At 30.9% G+C, this 21,223-nt stretch overlaps 1 protein-coding gene across 2 annotated transcripts in view; it reads right to left on the bottom strand.

Moving 5' to 3' along the window:
• pug (pug C-1-tetrahydrofolate synthase, cytoplasmic) overlaps window positions 1–21,223 on the bottom strand; it is a 115,500-nt gene that overhangs the window by 76,395 nt on the left and 17,882 nt on the right. For both annotated transcript variants that reach the window (XM_072523597.1, XM_072523598.1), the window contains exons 2-3: window positions 19,091–19,156; window positions 199–397 (exon numbers count right to left, since the gene is read on the bottom strand). In XM_072523597.1, the coding sequence (XP_072379698.1) occupies window positions 199–397; window positions 19,091–19,156 (265 nt within the window). The remainder of the gene's footprint in view (window positions 1–198; window positions 398–19,090; window positions 19,157–21,223) is intronic.

The following is a 21,223-nucleotide window of genomic DNA, read 5'->3' on the forward strand; positions in this document are numbered from 1 at the left end:
CATCCCCTACATCTAGTAGTGATACTATTAATTCTTGACCATAGCTCTGAAGATGGCTTTGTAAGCCGAAATAGCTCAGCTAGGAAATAAATGTTTACACACTTCAAAAATTTACTTTTCTCATTTTTTATTTGTTCTAAGTGTGTACAAATAATAGCAGTCTTTTCAGTTATAAATCTAAAGCTTAATAATACTTACTTCTAATTCTGTTATGCTTCTTGGCAATTTAATATGTTGAGCCTTGATGCCTATATTTGAAGCTGCCTGTATTTTCATACGAATATATACATTAGAGTCTTCTCTATCTCCTACTTGAACAATGGCTAAACCTGGTTGAAAATTAGGTAACTTTGTTTTAATTTCGTTTACAACATTTTTCAGTTGTTCGTGAATTTCCCTAAAAACAAAACCAAAATAATTTATTAGCAAATACAAAATTCAAAAAAACAAACTTCAAACGCAAAAGACACCATGAAGACCAACGAAGAGATAAGTATTATGAAAGTTATTTTAATTTGTTAGATAAACCAGAAGTAACTTCTCCCTAACGGGTCTTATCAAGTTTCCCTGAAGTTGGCGATTAACATGACAAGGCTCTGTGTCTTGATCTATTCTGGACAGTTGTTGAACTCTCTGTATCCTGGTCCATTTCCTGTTATTCTTCAACCACGAGGCTTGTTTCTACCAATTGCCCTACGGCCGTCGATTTAACTGACCATAATTAGTCGAAAAATATTATCCTGTTTTTCTCGCATTATACATATGTCCAAGATAAGCTATTCTTATTAATTTGACGCCAAAATCGGCTGACGAGTAGCTTCTGCTCTGTTGAGAACTGCTTCTATATAACAAAATTTCAAAAGCCTCTCTGTAAGCGGTTAGTAGTAGATATTTTCAAGGTTCATACTTCGGCACCGTATGATACAATTGACCATCATCATCATCATTCAATCTTCGCTTATCCACTGCTGGACATAGATCTCCCTCATAATTTTCCATCTATTTCGATCTTGTGCCTCTTGCATCCAATTCCTATGACAACGTTTTAGATCGTCAGTCCAACGTGTTGGTGGACGACCTCTGCTTCGGTAGGCATCATCTCTTGGTCTCCATTCCAGTATCCGCTTTGTCCATCTATTATTTGTCATTCGAGCCACGTGACCTGCCCAGTTCCATTTCAGTGTTGCTACTCTCTCTACTGCATCAGCCACTCCTGTTCTTTGTCGTAGCTGGCGATTTGGGATCTTGTCTCGTAGTGAAACGCCCAACATAGCACGCTCCATCGCCCTTTGACACACACGGATCTTTTGAACTGTTCTCCTTGTCATGGTCAACGTTTCGGCACCGTAAGTTAACACTGGCAAAACACACTGATTAAACGTTTTTCTTTTAAGGCATATTGGTATATCAGACGATTTGAAAATATGGTTCAGCTTGCCGAAGGCTGCCCAAGTCAGTCTTATACAATTGACCATGTAATATTTAATTAAGCGTTTTCTGAGTTGAAGTTTTAAGTTACCGTTACACAAGAGTTACCTCATTTTTAAGAAATTTGAACGAGCTATCTCAATTCTACATTTTAGCTCTTTGTCTGGATCTAATAGTCCGATAAAATAATACCCTAGATACTTAAAATTGGATACTCTTTAAATTGGTTGTCCATCTATTTGTAATTGTATATTTTGATAAGGCAAGCGACCAAATTTAAGGCTGTTTTATCGGTGCACCAAAATCTAGGGACAGTGTTTTCTCTGTTATTTACCGACAAAATGTCTCGAAATTTGGACACGTTATTCGAAATTATGTTGCCTTTAAACTGATGGTTTTACTTTTTTTCTTTTTTTGAAACTTCTCTTGAAAAATTGGATTCCTTTACTGTTTAACGTTCTATTATAACCAAACTTTTTACGCCCATCACTTGGAAGAGTTTTTTTTTTTCTGTAATAGTTGATTTTTTTTTTTTTCACCTTTCTGTGTCCAGTAATAATCGAGAAAAGCGTGTTCCAACTTTGAAGAAAATTGCTAAAAAATACTGAAATCTAATAGTGAAACTTGTTACTATCATTGGCGCTTAGTTTCATCGTTATCGCCTTCGTGACATCAAATCTCATGAACGTACGGTCAGTTAGTTCGCTTGAATGAGAATCCATTTTCAGTTATTCATTCTTGTATTTTCTTTTTTTTTTTCTTCATCAACTTGCTTACTGTTTACAGTTTACAGTATTCTTAGTTCTTTTGAAAACATTGAAATTCTTTAGTTTGCGGGTATGTTTAAGTAATATACAGTGTGGCGCACCGAAAACGAAACAGAGGCAATTACTGGCAGATGATTCCTTTTTTGAAAAAACCCTCGGACCCGTCGATTTTGTTTTCGAGGGGGACACAAAATTGGCATAAAATCACTTTAACATTTGCAGCCCCTTAAGCGGGGGTGGCATCATCCCTAAAATCTTAAATGAAAAGGGGGGTCGAATGATCCATTATTTAAAAGGTCTTTCAACTCCCTTTATAATGATGTAAAATTCATGTATTCAATTCAGTAGTTTTGGAGATTTATTGATTTAAAGTTTAAAGTAGACTTTAATAGGTACATCAAATTAGTTTGTACTTCTTTCAGAAGAAATTTGAGTAAAAGCATTTTCTTGATAAGTCAATGCTTTTATTTACTACGCCCATGGTTTATTAATAATAAAAATAGCAATTGAAGTGTCCTTTGCGACAAAAAAAGTTGTTTCTTGAAGAAAGATAAGTAGAGAATGCCACGTACTTATTTTAAATAGGAAATAGTACATTCGTTTGCGATTGATTTGACCAATCTTTGTTGTTAAAATATCATTTATTGCTTTATACATAAATTAACCATGGTATATTCGACGGCAGAAAGGGTTGAAATTATTGAAATATTTTTCGGAAATAATCAGTGCGCTAATAGAACAGCACAAATTTTTAATGAGCGACATGAGAACAATAATGTGCACCGAAAATATGTTCTAGAACTTGTAGCTAAATTTCGGGAAACTGGATCAGTCGCCAATAAAAAACGTAATATTGAAAATCCTATAAGGAACGAAGCAACAGAAGTGGGGGTTTTAGGGCAAGTTATTGTAGATCCTACATTAAGTACCCGCAAATTGCAAACTTCGTGTGGTGTTAGTCGACGTACTATCCAACGGATTCTAAAGGCCCATAATTTTCATCCGTATAAAATTCACCTTGTACAAGAACTTTATGAAGACGATTTTGATAAGCGATTAGAATTTTGTAAAGTTATGAGTGAACGAATTACAAACGATGAACAATTTTTATTTAACATTTGCTTTTCCGACGAATGTTTTTTAAATGGCGAAGTAAATCGTCATAATTGTCGATATTGGTCGGACTCTAATCCCAGAATTTACCATGAGGTACACACACAGCAGTCACAAAAATTAAATGTTTGGGCTGGCATTTTTGGCGATCATTTGGTTAGTCCTTTTTTCTTACCTGGAAATTTGACTGGTGAAATGTATTTGGAATTACTGCAAAATGCCATAGATCCTGCGCTAACAGATATAATTGAAAATCAGAATGATGGTCGATACGTTGAGAATATGTTGTTGTTCCAACAGGATGGTGCCCCACCACATTACGCATTAAGAGTTTGGCATTATTTAGATCAGACCTTTCCAGGTCAATGGATTGGTAGAAGAGGTGCCGTTGAATGGCCCCCAAGATCGCCAGATTTATCACCTTTGGATTTCTTTTTGTGGGGTTACTTAAAAAGCAAAATCTATGCTACTCAGCCAACATCCTTAGAAGATTTACGACAAAGAATTGTAAATGAGTGCCATCAAATTACTCCTCAAATATTGCAAAATGTCCGGCAACGTTTTCAGCAAAATCTTTATTATTGCATGGAAAGTAATGGTGGTCATTTTCAACATTTAATCGGCTGACAGGTCAGTTCATTCTTTATTTTTTAACAACTTTGCTGCTATGTATTGATCTCCTCTTACGATGATGTATTTAAACTTTAAATCAATAAATCTCCAAAACTACTGAATTGAAGTACATGAATTTTACATCATTGTAAAGGGAGTTGAAAGACCTTTTAAATGATGGATCATTCGACCCCCCTTTCCATTTAAGATTTTAGGGATGGTGCCACCCCCGCTTAGGGGGCTGCAAATGTTAATGTGATTTTATGCCAATTTTGTTTCCCCCTCGATAACAAAATCGACGGGTCCAAGCGTTTTTTTTTTAAAGGAATCATCTGCGAGTAAATGCATCTGTTTCGTTTTCGGTGCGCCACCCTGTATTATTAGTTTAGCGGTGTAAGTTACAAGTTCTTTAGTTTACGCGTATTTTTAAGTATTACATTAGATATAAGTTTTAAGTGACAAGATAAGAAATGAGTTCCAGTAAACGTCCTAGGCCAAGGAAAAGGAGATTAATTGCACTAGAGTAAGGACAGCTAGCAATAGCTCAGAAAAAATATTGCTACTTTATTGTTTGGACACCTATGGGTTTCATTTTTGATAAGGTATGTATTTATATTAGTTTATAAACCATTATTTATCGTATACTTAATACTGATACCTGCACATACTAAACTACACAAACTAATTTAAATATTTTCTAATTACAGATAGAAGCCGAGCCGGAATTTTGGCAGCAAATATTGCCAAAATTGAAAAATTTTTATATTGAAAATATGTTGCCACATATTTTAAGTAGATAAACAACAAAAGTATTTTCAAATTACTTTCATCTTCAGAGTAAAATACAAAACAGGGTGTTTTAAAATAAGACGTTTGCGTTTTATTCATCAATTTGATACTTTTCTTATGTAACTGCAACCTATAAATATATTAAAATAATGTATATTCCATTCAGAGAATTTTTCCTCACAGTGCGTCGCCTCGAAATACTTGCCACTTGCCATTTACTATTATGATGGTTTGGCAGGTACCAATTTATTATAGATAAATGATAATATTTTTTATTTAATTTTTACTAGGCTAATATCAGTTTTCTCTAACAAATAAAAAAAAACTTCTTGAGATCATTTTCAAGCTATAACTGCGAAATTGTTTATTTGTTTGTGACAACAAATTGTAATTTTTTTGATAATAATATTTTTATATTATTTTAAATTTATTATAAATAAACACCATGATGTTTTTTGCAGTCACGTTTCACAAATTTTTAAAACATTATCTACGATAATCAATCCAGAAAATGTATTCCCGACAAAACTAATTTGAATGGAGAATAATGCATGTTGTCATTAAACTACCCGTCCGCCGGCGCCATTGAGTAAAGATCGATACAAGCTGTCTGGCGTAAGCAGTGTAGAAAAGTAAGTGATACGCCCATTTCAAATCGCAGTGTGCTTCAACTGCTAAAACAGCCTTAAGTAATTGCTCAATATAACTGTGTCATCTGCATATCTAATGATATTAATCAGTTTTTCATTAATATTTACACCATATTTCAAATTGTGAAAAACACGTTTAAAGATTATATTTTAATATAAATGAAACAATAGTGGTAACAGCACACAACCCTGTCTTTAGAATCTTACACTCTTCTGTTAACTTCCCATTACGAATGGTCGCTGTGTGTCACCAATATAATTTCTCAATGATCCTGATGTCACGAATATCAACTTCCTAGCTACAGAAGTAACTACTAATTTAAATTATTTACAAAATGTAGAGGAGAGTAGGGTAAAGTGGAATAGCTAAACTTTGAAATTAAATAAATTTTACATTTTTCGAAATAAGATTTTGTAAAAAACATATCTTATATCCGCAACGTTTATGATCATTATCTCGAAATATAAATTACATTAAGTCAGTAAATTTTTTGTTATCCGAGGTTTTGTCAGGCATTGTCTTTTTTTCACTTTGCCCCACACGGTTGGGTAAAGTGGAATAGTTGGTGGGGTAATGTGAGATATAACTAGCATATTATAAAAAGTCTTTAAAATGAAAATTTAATTAAGAAAAATAACACAAAAGTACCTATTCTAATATTTGTTGCAAATGATAATTTAAAAATAATAAAAACATTTATGAAAATTTAATTATTCCATGGCGAAGTGCAGAAAAATTGCTGAGAACGCCGACAATTTCACTTTTTAAAATAACACTGTCGTCAGGTATATCTGGAAACACAAATGAGTCCTGGTGGTTTCTGTAGTTTCTCAGGTAAGTTATGTCATATGCTTCTTCCTCGTAAATGTTTTCTAAACACTGCCCTTTAATTTTTCCAACAAATTTCATGGCTGTTCCCTTTCTTATCTCTGTTAAAATTACCACGACATAATCATCTTTGTCAATATTCTTCTGTATTAAAGTAAATTCCTTATCTTTTCGACGAAGTAACTCTGTTGTTTCGAGTTCAATCATCTACTGAAATAAGTTCTTCTGAATCAGAATCCTGGCATATATTCGTGGACTCTTCGGAAGAGCTTTCAGATTCCATCGATGTTTTTTGGGACTTCATTTTTTTAGCTTTACTTTTAATATTTTCTTGGCTCAAATTTCGTTTAACATTTTTTACGGTTTTTGTATTTGTTTTTCGAAACTATGCTTTAGCTCTAACAAATACGGGGAAGATGTTATAATAGCAGTTTTACCATGACATGACATGACATGTTTGACCTTTTTGTCAGTTTTGATGTTGCTTTTGGTAATGGAAGAATATCACTTGGAGATCGTAATTCTTTTAAAGGAGATGTGTGTGAGCTGTCTGAAGTGTTCTTTACATTATAAAATAAACGATAAGAAATTAATAAATCACTCTTGCTCGGAGGTGTCTGGTCGTTTTCATTATTGTTACCTACTGATGTTTCAATATTAGGTTCAACTGTTTCTTTAGTTACCTGATTGTTTGAATCACGAGAAGCCGAAGGTTTACAACTCATTAGCTGAGGTTGAATAGAAGCTATTGCTGGAAAATAATCTGGAGTTTTTTCAAAAATATTTTCTCGTTCTGTTATTTGTGACGGTGCAAAATCTATGTCTGAAAATTTGGTATTATCGTATGGGACAATACCTGCTGACTTAAAACCATTTTCTGCATTTGAGAGTGTGGCTGCCCTTGCATACGCTTTACCAAATATTTGACCTACATCTTGTAATTCAATAAGTTTATTCGATTTGTTTCTCTGCCAGTTTCTAACCTCTTGAGTATGGTAATTGCTTAAAGGATACATGAAACTTACGTCAAGTGGCTGGAGCTTGTGTGACGTATGTGAATGAATTACTAAAATATGAACATGGTGTTGTCTTGCTGTTTCAATTATAGCCAAATTTTTAACGTGTGTTGAATGTCCATCTAATATTAGGAGTACAGGATCATTTTCAGTTGGATGTGTGTGTTTCAGAAAATAAGGGAACCAGATATTGCTCATTGTTTCTGTCTGCATCCATCCAAATTTATGGAAAGTCAGAATACTTCCTGGAGGCAAGTTTATCTCGTAAATAGGATTTCTTCTCTGACGAGGAATAATAAGAAGAGGTGGAACGTAATGACTGCAGCACTAACACAAATTTCGGCTGTACAGTTCCTCTTTCACCAGATGTCAAGTTTCCCACCTGCTTTTTACCCTTTACGGATATAATTTTTGTTGGCTTATTTGGGACAGTAGTTTCATCACAATTGTAGGTTCTGCTGGCCGAAAAAGCATATTTATCTTGAAGTTCAGCCAATAGAGCAAAAAATGTGTCGACAGAAACTTTATTAAAGCCAGAAGCTCTAGCTGCTGATGTGTTTTCTGGTGTTCTTAATGTCAGTTGGGGAAATAAACAGTTCATAAACAGTTTTGTTTATGAAAGTTGTTTGGAATTTTATTAATTTCTGCATACTGGAAAGCTAAACTTCTTAGTTCTAAATAAGAAAGACCAAAAAATAACTTATCCATACCAATAAGGTGGTCAACTAATGCTTTTTCTTGTTTCGGACTGAATACGGTTTGAAATCGGCATAGCTTCTTTCTTGACGCTTCTTCCTCATTTTTACCGGATTTCATTTTCCGATTTAACATACCAACAGAAATTACGTTGTTAGGTATTTAGGGTAAGGTATTTAAAATTACGTAATTAACGACCATTGTTCTTGGGACTTTTTTCGTTTATAATTTCGAAGAATTCAAATCAATTCAAAGATCAAATTCAAGAATTTGAAAACGTGGTATTTCACTTTACCCCACCATTTCACTTTACCCTTCCCTCCCCTATTCCTTTATCTATTACAATCGTTGAGCAAGTACACCTGCTTAAGTAATTGATTGAACCTTCGATTCATTTACACATATCTATTAAATGACTATCAATAATGAATTAATTCTCTTATATTGGATATTGAAAATTATACAGGTTATTTTTTTGAATTTATATTGTATAGGAGCCATATTTTAACTATATAGACATCTGTCATTTTTTGTCAATCCCTTCCCTTCCAGTACCACAACCTTTTATTTTAAATAAGGAATATGCCATGTGTGGTACATCATTAGACAGGTATTTCGCTGGAGAATTCAGTCGTCCATAATTGTTTTTGATATTAACTCTATTCTTGTGAAAAAGTAACAGTTTGCGATAGAATATACCATTTCGAACGAATTTATAAATACTTATTTAATATCGATGTTAAACGCTACCAGTAACACTTCAAATAACATAACGGAAAAAATTTGTCATTAACTCTAGCAAAACATAGGTGTAACATTTAATTTTTAAGGGGTGTAACATTTTCATTTAGCTAATGCTTTTTCACAAGAATAGAGATAATATGAAAGATGACCCTTTTGGAATAAAAACCAACCTATTTCAGCAGTTTCACAAGATGTAATGAATATTACCAAGTATTATGATTAGACTTAGGCAAATATGCACATTGCATATTTTGCATATAATGCATAAAAAATGCAAAAATGTCAAATTTTGCATATTTTTATAAAAGTGAGCATAAAGTGCATATAATTTGGAAATTTGGTGTTATACCCTATTCATTCTACAAATTCCCAATCGTCAATAGAACCACGTGTAAGCCAAACAGGGTCGTACTGATGTACGACCTATGTATCATATGATTTTTAAAAATATTCACTTTTGAAACTGTTAGTGTAAGAATTTCTTGAAATTTAATCATTATATCACAATTAAACTAAACTCTAAAAAATAACACGACCAGTAAATAACTTAACAATAACTATAACATAAATATAACACAATATATTAACTTAAAAATCAACACGATACAATTTGAATTTAAACTGCTCACAAGTTGGGATCTGTAACATGAGAATCTGTCTCGCTTAAGGTAATAAATTAGATTTAATAGCCTCTTGACGAATGAGACGGCGAATATCAACACGTGCTCATGTTTACTGATGGGAATTTGGTAAACGAATGTACTTTAACTATATATTTTTATATTCAAACACACAGATAGCATCAAAATGCCAATATTTAATTTTGTTTTATAATCACTTGGTATTCAAATTCTTGGTATAGTAACTAATAAAAGACAGCGGCTTATAGTTTTGTCGCGTTTTGTCCTGGAATTAAGGGTTTGTGATTGCCAGTTTATGTCTCTAGGTAAGAATTTTTATTTTGACGGTCAGTTTGACTTGGTTTCACTTTTGTTGCAAAATTGGAGGCGAAAAAACGTGTATTTATAATTGTGAATAATTATTGTGCTTTGAAAATGCCGAAAATAAGCAATGTTTCAACTTGGATAAAACCTTACAAAGAACTATTTATGGATATGGATAAAGTTTATTGCTTATGTTGTGGCAAAACCGTAAGTACATACGTATTATTTTTTATTTTATTTTAAACATTTACACGGTGGTACAAACAAATATTTTGAAATTGGAGATTATGTTTAAGAAAAGTACCGACACAAGGCAATAGTTCGCAATAAATCGATGTATTTTTTCCTTTTTCAAGCATTTTTTAAACTCTTTTTGATAAAAAATAGTATACCTATAAATTTAAATAATAGGATTTAAAATTCAAATCATTCAATAGTCTACTGAAAGGCCGCTAACATTTTTTTTTTTCTAACAGTAGCATAGTTTGCTTTAATTTTGCTAAAAACAAAAACATATACATATATTGGACTTAATAATTTATTTTCTTTTAATTTATGCTCACAGTATTTTTCTTTAAATGTAAACAGAAAAGACCAAGAGCCTCTTGTAAATATTTGGGGGTTCTTCCTTCTTGCACAGTCACTTCTTGACATTTTCAAGATTACTACACAGATTTTTATTTGATTTAATTTAAATATTTTAATTGTTATGCAAAAACTGTTCATTTTTAGTTTATATCTACAATCTTAGATTTTAAAAATGGGTTCAACTATAGAATATTTATATTCTTTTTTAGATTTCACCTGAAAAAAATTTCAAATAGATCAGCATGTTAGAACCGCGAAACATTTAGCTAAAAAGTAAAAACCACATCCGGTGAAAAATATCAACCTTCAGTATCCAAGTGCTTTCAGTCAAGTTCCAAAAAACAAACCGAACAAGACATTTTTAACGAAGACTTGTGTCGTGCATTAGTATCTTCTAATATACCGCTTTCAAAATTATCTAATAAAAACTTGAGTTCTTTTTTAAAAAAATATTTCAAACGAAACATTCCCAGTGAACGAACTATAAAGAGAAATAATGTCAATTTGTTATACTCCTCAGTTATCCACAACATAAAAGCCGAAATAGGTAATAATTACTTTTACATATGTGTGGACGAGACCACTGACTCGTCAGAAAGATGCATTGTGCACTTATTAATTGGTGTACTTAGCTATGAAACCTTTCCAAAATCGTATTTAATTTCCTGTAAGCAAGTGGAAAAACCAACGCTCTAACAATATCACTGTTTTTACAAGAAGCATTAGCAAACTTTTTTCTTTCTGCTGCTGTGTCTAATGATAAATTATTGCTTATTTTATCTGATGCCACACCATATATGGTGAAAGCAGGACAAAATTTAAAAATATTTTATCCAAACTTAATTAATGTCACTTACCGCATGGAATAAACAGAGTTGCGGAGGAAGTAAGAAAAAAAATTCCACCAGTTAACAGTTTAATAGCGATCGTCAAAAAGGTATTCCTGAAATCACCTGTAAGAATACAATGTTACAGAGATATGCTTCCTGCTGTTCCACTGCCACCGCAACCAATTTTATCATGTTGGGGAACATGGTTGGAAGCAGCTAAAAATAACATTGTCCAACAGCAACTGTCATTCATAAAATCAAATTATAATTTTGTCCAGAAAACTATAACTCAATTAGAATCCTCCAAAATATCATTGTTAGAGAGTACAGTTTTAATAAAAGAATTTGAGTCATTGTATCAAAACGTTAAAGGTACTATTGGAAAGGAATTTTTTTTTAATTTAAAGTAACCATGGATAAAAGAGTGGTTACCAGGTTCTTTCTGAAGTGGTTCAAGTACTAGCTGGGACATTTTCTGAACCACTTAATTTAGAACCATCTATTATAGTAAATTTGAAAAATGCCCCAGTTACATCAGTTGATGTCGAAAAAAGTTTTTCTATTTACAAATATATGTATTCAGATAGAAGCCATAAGTTTTTATTAGAAAATTTTGAACATCGTTTGATAATCTATTGTTACCACAATTCAAAATAATATTTATATGTTAAAATAATTGTATATGTTATGTATTCATAATATTGTAAGTATTTTTGTAAATAAAAAAATATTTTAAATATTTTTTATTACATGCCTATTTTCTAGATATATATGCATATTTTGCATAAAACATTGCATAGTTTTGCATAAAATACTGCATATTTATGCGCATATTTCATACTTTTTAATTTCATATTTGCCTAAGTCTAATTATAATGTACTGTTTTTAGTAGCCAACCCTGAATATTTATATTTATCATTGAATTTTGTTTATGTATGGCCAATTATTCTTAAGGCGTTTTGTAAATATAATAGTTTGAATCCCTGTAAGCATGATAAGAGAAAATTATAGGCAAAAGTTTATATATGATTATTACTAACAACATGAGACAAGACATTTCCATTGTTCTGAAGCTATTTTCTTGTGGGAATAAGCCACAATTAAAGGTTAAAATTAAATTTACTAATGTTTGTATTTTGAGAACGATTTCCGAAGTGGAAATTGAAACGTCAATAAACGTATTTTAACCTTTAATTGTGGCTTATTCCCATTTAAATAGTAATTAAGACATTTCCAGATTAAAAATGGTCTCCCTTCTACGAGCTCTCTACTAACTATATAGTGTGTACCAAACCTCAGGCTTTTTTTATTACGGCTAAATTATCGAGTATATAAAAATGTTTGTAACGAAACTGTATATCAAATACGTCTATAGTTTAAATTTATTTTCGATTGTACAGGGTCAGTCGGAACAACGAAATAAACCAAAGATTTGTTTTTTTTAATGGAACACCCTGTCACATCATTAGATTATTTTCTTTTCATATTAACTCTACTCGTCTAAAAAAGTATAAGTTTATTGATTAAAGCATTTTTGAATATATTGCTTGTTCTTTAACTAAAGTTAACAATTTTCGAAACAATCTTAATATTTCTCTTTACCTAAATTTTTAAAATATTAACACCGTTATTGAGAAAAATATTAATATTTAAAGGGCTGTAGATTAGGTTTTTAAGGTATTAAAAATGTAAATGTAAATGGTTTCTTATGTAAATATCTTTGACATCTATCTATACAATATAAGATGGGAATTGTTCAAGTGAAAAAATGAAAATTATCTTTGGTAAAGCATAAGTTACAAAATTATGAAGGTAGTGCTAGATAAACAAGCAGACGCCGCGTTTCATGTTATAAGAAAATTCAGGATACACAAGCATCAGAAGCAGCCCGAACAAAAACAAAAAGAGTGTGTACATACTGCGATACATGTGAGGATAGACCAACTATGTGCCTTCCTCGCTCTAATGAAATTCACAAACCTACTTAGTTTTGTTTAATGTTCAAATTATTTCTTAAGTGTTGTACCATATCTCCGTTATACTACGGTGTTTTAATTTTAATAAACCATTTTTACTACAGTTTTTTGGCCTTTATTTGTGATTATATCAATTATGATATGCCAAAACTACGGCAAATCCATATATTTAAAACTATACTTTAAGTGTGTACGCAATATAAATAAACAACATATCTATTAACTGCAAGGTTTTAGAGAGTTAAGAAATAGAAAGGTACCGTGTACCATAGGTGGCCACAAGCATCTGAAAGAAAAGTTAGGCATATACCACCGGTGGTACACGTCGTCGCGAATTATAGACGTTTAATTATAGACGTATTTGGTATACATCAGTTTCGTTATAACCATTTTTTATATACTCCATAATTTAGCCGTAATAAAAGAAAGCCAGAGGTTTGGCGCACTCTGTATATAAAATTTGTAAACATACTGAATAAAACGTTTTTTTTTTATTTCATTTATAAAATCATTTCATATTTTTAATTCAAACTTAAGCTTTTAATTAAACTCACGGAAAAAGGTTTTTTTCTTCAAACGTCAAATAATGATGACATTACTTATCTAACTTGATCCTGTCAAAGTTTGATGTCTCCGCCGGCAGCAGTTTTTTTTTCCCATTTCTTTACGGCGGAGGGAAAAATGTTGTCATGGCAATAATATGAAACATGTCACAAAGCAACAATACAAATGTCATTAACAACAATTAAACATCATTTTTATTTATAGTAATATTAAAAGTACAATTAGTTAATGAGGCATTTTCAAAATTGAAACCGTGCAAAAATGTTCCCGACTCTTGATACGCATTGGTAATTGTTGATGATACTGATGGTCGAGAACAACTTTCAGCAATCATTCCAACGTGCTACTGCATCATTAGCCGCGGACTCAATTTCGTTTAGGTTTTCCATTTTCGCACTAAATTTGCGCTTGCGGTTGCAACAACCATAAGCTGTCTTTAATAATTTGAAAAAAAACGGTCAAACAACTGTAACCAGGAAGACATTTAGACATCTTTAATTTCTAACATCTAGACGACTTTGATAGTTGTCACAGTTAATTTCGAGTAAAAATAGCGTATGAATTGTACTATTTATGGTTGAAAATTGCTACGTTTGAAGAAAAAATAGTATACTTTATTCGGCAAAGAAGCTACTTTTCTTGACTTGCCCTCTATTACGCTCCTCACTTCGTTCGGCGCGTAATATCGGGCGCGTCAAGAAAAGTCATGCTTCTCCGCCTCATAAAGTAATATACAATTCTTTGACACACCTACAGAAATGTATCTATTTCAAGTATGTTTGTACAGTCCCTCTAATTTACTTACCGTTGCACGTCATTATCATTGACAGACATCGAAGTTGACATAGTTGTCAAAGTATAAAAAAATCCTGAATCATTATATAACAAATTATCCTGATTATACAATAAATCAAAATAATATTATTTGATGTAAATAAATAGAAACACAACAAGAGTTAAAAAATAATCTTGTTAAAAACAATTTGAGCCGCTTGTATGCGTCGTATAAATATGTAAAATAAAATACATAGATATTTATTTTATTTTATATAAAATGTAAAATAAAAAGTGTCAACACCGCACTGTCAAATAAGTTTTACCAATTTATGCAAAAATATCACCTTCGTTCGATTACAGTTACAGTGTGTTCCGAAAAAATGTTCTTTATAAAAACGCTTTATAATGCATTTATACAAATTAAATGAAACATAATATTGTGTATTTCTTTAAGTTAACATTAATAGAAATCTTTAATTATTATTTCTACGCGTATATAATAAAATATATCTAGTGGCTGTAATGCCAATGTACTCGGCAAAGTGATTCTAAAAAAGAACACACCTACCGTCTAAATATTTCGTGTTGGTATCATGTGACCTCACGGTCTATGACGCGGATGACGTGCAACGGTATCTAAATTAGATGAAGTATATATGTTTAACTTGATTTTATTTGTATCGTTTAATGTTTGCTAATATAAAAGATCAAATTAGTCGGCAATCTCAAATGATGATTACAACATTATATTTGACTTATCAGAAACTAAATAATTTCAAAACTATTTTTATAAAATGTATTGACGTGTATATCTTGGAATTTTTCTTACTTATTGTGCAAACACAAATATGAAATTAATAGCGGAATGAAAAAATAGATATGTATTTTTCTTTTCGTATGTATTAATTAATTGTGTGTATTTTTAAAGTGAAAGTTTTTACAGTTTATAAATATTGGTAAAGAGAAGTACGATGCCTAATTATACCCAATCTTAATTCAAAAAAAAAACAAAATATATTAAAAAATCATATAACAAACTTCGCAATCAAGTTGACTGTTGTGCTACGCGCTATAGCCCAGTCTGATTAAAAAAAAAGATCGAAAAATTTTTCGTAGATATCTGAAGCTTTTAAGACATAGGCGGGGTTTACTAGATGACGAATAGATGAAAAAGTACTCGTATTTTTACCTTGTGTTTTTTTTTAAACAATCATTTATGGTCACAATGTGACCATAAATTTTTGTCTATAAGTTAGTTAGTTTTATAAGTTTTTTCTCTTATGTTTTACATAAACAATATTTGTATCATTTTTTTATATCAAGAATATCTTTATTTTCCCGTTTTTTAAATTAAAATTATTAAAAAATTTACCGAGATATTTGCAAAAAAGCAGTTTTTTTGCACTAATTTATAAATTTTATTAATTTTTTTATTAACAAAACAAAATGTTATTAATACATTTGAACATCAGGAAATTACCGTCTTTTAAATTTGTGCGAAATTTCCCCCCGATCGGTCAAATAGTTTAAAAGTTATTTAATTTATTTATCTCTGAGGCTAAATATTTAAACTATTGAACTTGCTTTATTAATGATGCTAGACACATTTAGCAAATTTCATAGGATTCTTAAGACTTAAACTATCTCAGAAGTTCAGTGCATATTGCGTTTTCATCGAAATTATTTACAAAATAAAAGGGGTATGTTTTTTACTTATAAACAATTGTAATAACTTCTATATTTTTCAAGCTACAGACTTGTACGTACAACCATTGGATAGCTAGTAAAAAAACTCACATTAAAAAAAACCTTCTATGATCAATAGGAACGAAGTTAGGGACTATTTTTTAAAAAATCATGTCTACATTGTTTATAAACATTAAGAAGTAAAATTTGCACAAATTTTAAATGAAAATCTAAACTTTATATTGGAACTTATAGCTACAAAATTCATCCAATTTTTCGAAACTTACAGCACTTCAAAACAAAGCTACTATCGAAAGATCGACATAGGAAAGTGGAGAGGATAACTGTTTCAGCTCTGTTTTTTTTTCGAGATCGGAACTTTAAATTAAAACACGTAGGAAAAATTTACATTATCTCAGCTTCCATTGCAGCTAGAAGCCTCTTTTTTTAAATCTGGGGTAGCTCATCGAAATATGAATAACTACATATTTTTCACTGGTCGGGAAATATGGGAAACCTCAGAAAAATTGACTCCATTTAAAATTCATTGTAAAAACTTACTTCTTTTTTAATTTGGCTGGAAAAGTCTGTCGCGTATTAATAATGATGACATAATTTTCACCCCGCCCCCCTCACCGGAAATTTCGGAAAATCCCGGAAAATCAACAAAATTATAATTAATATAAGGAATATAATAATATAAAGTGTAAAAAATTACCAGAAATTTAATTTATAAAACATATAAATATTATTACATCATTGACATAAAATGAAAGAAAATATATGTTGAAGGTTTTTTTTAATGTGAGTTTTTTTACCAGCTATTCACTGGTTGTACGTACAAGTCTGTAGCTTGAAAAATATAGAAGTTATTACAATTGTTTATAAGTAAGAAACAAACTCCGTTTTTTAAACGTTTATTTTGTAAATAATTTCGATGAAAACGCAATATGCATTTAACTTCTGAGATAGTTTAAGTCTTAAGAATCCTAATTTCTCGGTGTTTTATTGATGATTTTATTTTGTTAATAAAATATTAATAAAATTTATAAATTAGTGCAAAAAAACTGCTTTTTTGCAAATATCTCCGTAAATTATTTATCAATTTTAAATTAAAAAACGGGAAAATAAAGATATTCTTGATATAAAAAAATGATATAAATATTCTTTGTGTAAAATATAAGGGAAAAACTTATAGACAAAAAATCAAATTGTGACCATTGTTTAAAAAAAACTCAAGGTGAAAATACGAGTACTTTTTCATCTATTCGTCAGCTAGTAACCCCACCTATGTCTTAAAAGCTTCAGATATCTGCGAAAAATTCTGCCGTGAAATCAGTGATTTTTGCATAACCAGACTGGGCTACTAGTCGTTTAAATACAATAGACTGTAATATAAAAATCAGTTTAATGACATATTTATACAGTGCAAGTTTTCGTGCAACTAGAGACAGAAGCAGGCATGTAACTGAATAAAAGAGAGGCAAAAAGAGTTTCCCGTTCAGTTAGCATCTACATTGACTCTCCTTCATTGAATGGAGATCTTTCTTCTTCATATTCTATATATGTTTTCATTGTCACTATATGATACTTGTATTTTGATTTTAATGAATTTTTAAAAGTGATTTGTAAGGGTAAATTCTTAATATGGCAAAACGATACAAAAAAAATTTTTAACAGATATAATTATCTTAAATGGTTAATAACGAATGCCAGTGCGATTCGAAAAGCTATACAAAATAGAATGGCACAGAAGACACGGCGCATATAAATGCTAAACTCATTGCCCTAGATAAAAGGATAATAAAAAAATTAGGTGTCATACAAATTTTTCAAACAATAAATCAAAGAATCCAAGGAAGAGCACTACACTAATTTTTACATGTAATGAGGATAAACCAAAAGAAACCAAAGAATATACTAACGTAGGATCTCAATCATTATGAAAGAAATAAGTGGAAATGGCTACGCATGAGAGGTCTGAAAAAACGTGATTGTACATACCGAAAAAGATGAAGACTGAAAGATAAGAGGGCAGAAGAAAACTAAAAATAATAATAACTTCTATCAAACTCGTGTAAAAAATTGAGCTTTAGCTCGTGTAAAAGAATTAAGGTTAGCCTATAATAAAAAAATACCGTATGATGGAACATTATCATGGAAGTTGACAAGAGATCAAAACACATAACTTTTTTACAAGTGTACCCCAGGCATATTCATTATTAAATAAAAATTTGGCTATTCTCGTAACTTATCGAAAGTATCAACCAGACACTCTTCCACAGTTGAATCTAATGAAGCGACCAGCCGAAACTCCAATGTTTGCATTCACCAGAGATATGGCGATGGTGAATATATTCTTGTTGTCCAACAGCTATATCTGTGCTCTAAACGCATTTGTATTGTATGTGTTGACAAATCCATATTGGAAGAAAACTATTAGTTATAGGAGACTCCCTTACTCGCGATAATATGGAACTAAGATTAAAATATAAAAACCACAAATCGCATGTAGTGTGAGCTCTTAGAGACTGTTATATCAACACTGCAAATCTTACAAATCAGCAGAGACGCCCATTGGAAATAAATACAAGAAGAAAACAAGGCAGACGTTCTGAGAGTCCCAGAATTTTAGACAAAAAAGTTCATGTTAATTGCTTTTCATATAAAAATGTGTATATGAAACACATAGATAAAAGAAGAGTCAGTTTTGTGTAGGTATTATTTATCAGAATGAACATTTTTGACACTGAGAGTAACAAAAAAGATTATTATAACGAGTTTTCTTATAAAACAGTAGGAATATTGTTTTCGACTTACTCGTATATTTTATATATTTCATTAAAATGAGATATGTATTACATTTTTAAGTTTAATAAATAAATAATTAAGAATAAAAATACTCCTTATCTTTATGATTATTGATATCTTATTCTAATGCTTGGGGTACCAACAGGACCCCACTTCGGTATTACGTTCATTTAACTAGCATGGGATTTTAAATTTTAAAAAAATATTATTTGTTTGTACTATATTTAATTAGAAGTTAAAATTTGTTTAGTTAAAATATATTTACTTACTTGGAAATTTGTGTTCCAGAGAGAATTTTTCCTTGTCCGGTAGGAGATGCCATTTTGCACAGAAAACTAAAGTGGTAAAAGAAGATTTGTTTTCGTTTTATAATGTTACTTAATCTGAGTTCAAAAGCTATCATTTCTCTGATAAACTAGGTAGCGGCTTACGTTGATATTACATTTAATATTACACAAAATGATGAAAGCTTATTTGATGATTGTGTTAACAAATAAATAAAAACACACCAATTTTACTAAAAAATAGCTTTTGAATTCTAGAATTAATTGTTTTCATATAACTACACTATAAATTTGGTATTACTTGCAATAATTTATTATTAAATATTATGGGAGTATATTGGTTGCCTGAATAATTTTGTTGTCAATTCCTTAATGTGATTCGAAATGATTTGGCACAATTGACAATAAAGAACCTAAAGACAGTTTTACATTATGCTATTTTCATGCTAGGCAAGAGCCATGCAAGACAGATCATGGAACTGCGCATGCCCACGGGCTATTTCCATGCAATTCCTGTGCTAGACGAAAAATTAGAACATGTTCTATTTTTCATGCTATTTTCTTGCAATTGCACTGGCGAAAATTGGTATCTCTTTTCTGAATTAAGGGATTAATTTTTTCCAGGAGCTTAAGGAAAGTGGACTCGTTCATTCGAAGAAAGTTTTTAAAACTTTGAAGGTCTCTAGCATCCAAGAACTCTTGGGTAACTTCAAATTTCCCAGTCATGCATTCAACCAAGGTTTGACCCAGCATTTTCTAGGTTTTCTTTTATTTATTATTTTTCATGATTGTTGCTACAACAGCAATATTCAACAATAACAATGTTTTCTTTTCTTTGGTTGACATCCTTCACCCTTTTAATAACCATAAATAGTGTATATTTATTTATTATATTATTTATTTTAGTACTTAATTATATTTATTTAAAATAAATAACCTCAAATTGATAAATATTTTCTCTGTTGGCAACAATGAAAGTGGGATCTAAAATTGCACAGAAATATCTCTGATGTAAAAAGGTCAAGCTAGGCAAGAGATGTGCCATGCAAGACGGACTTGCATAGCATGAGACTTGCATAGCCTAGATGTAAAGCTGCCTTAAGAAAGATACTTAAAGTTACTATTGTCAAATGTTATGTTATAAACATTAATAAGAGCTAAAAACAATGTTTATTCTTTTCAATGGTTTCCCTAAATCCTGCTTAAATTTTTCTTTTAAGAAACTTCTTTCAATTAACTCCTTCCACTCCAGGCCATTTTTGAGGTGGGGAGCAATATACCAGCAAAAGTTTTTTAATGAAAATACCTTTTACGATAGTTATGATGTATAATAGAAGAGATATTCACCAATGAGGGCCAATAAAATGTTTGAAGCAGTTTGAATATATATGACAATTTATAGTGTTTAACAGAATATCCACATAAGGATATTTGGGTGTACCAGTATATCCACCCTTGGATATCATTTGTACTACCAAAATATCCACATCTGGATATCATTAAAATCTATCGATATATTTAATTTATAAAGTCACCCCAAATATTAAAAAATAAAACTTATATAAAAATACAATAAAAAATTTAATTACATTCAGAACAAAGCAAAAAATAATAGAACATTATTTTTATTACGAAAACTTTCAAAATGTTCCGCTGGGCAAAGTCCAGGTTTGTCCGGGTAAGCAATGCAACATTTTCTCGTTAGTTTACGCACTCCACGTCTTTTACAAATTACACAAACTTTTCGTAGAGCCTTCTTTTTTCCAATTTCTTTTGGAAAATTGGTTCAGCTTACATATAAACGTATCCAAAACCAAAATACTAGCTTTTTAAAGTGTCAAGTCCAAAAATAGAACATAAAACCTATATAAAATATATGGGAACCAATATAGCATGAGAAGATCTTCAAAATCTGATAAACAAAATAAAACAAATATGTGATCAGTATAGATTAAAACTCAACGTTAAGAATACTAAATATATGATAGTTAGCAAACAAAACTATATACAGGATGACGGTATAAAAACAGGAAATGCCATACTAGAGATAGTAGAGAAACTCGTGATAGTGTCTCGGCAGTAATATCAATGTCAGCTAGGATCCAACCGTAGAAAGTA

This window comes from Diabrotica undecimpunctata, chromosome 2, assembly GCF_040954645.1.
Source record: "Diabrotica undecimpunctata isolate CICGRU chromosome 2, icDiaUnde3, whole genome shotgun sequence".
In the NCBI taxonomy this organism is placed as follows: domain Eukaryota; kingdom Metazoa; phylum Arthropoda; class Insecta; order Coleoptera; family Chrysomelidae; genus Diabrotica; species Diabrotica undecimpunctata.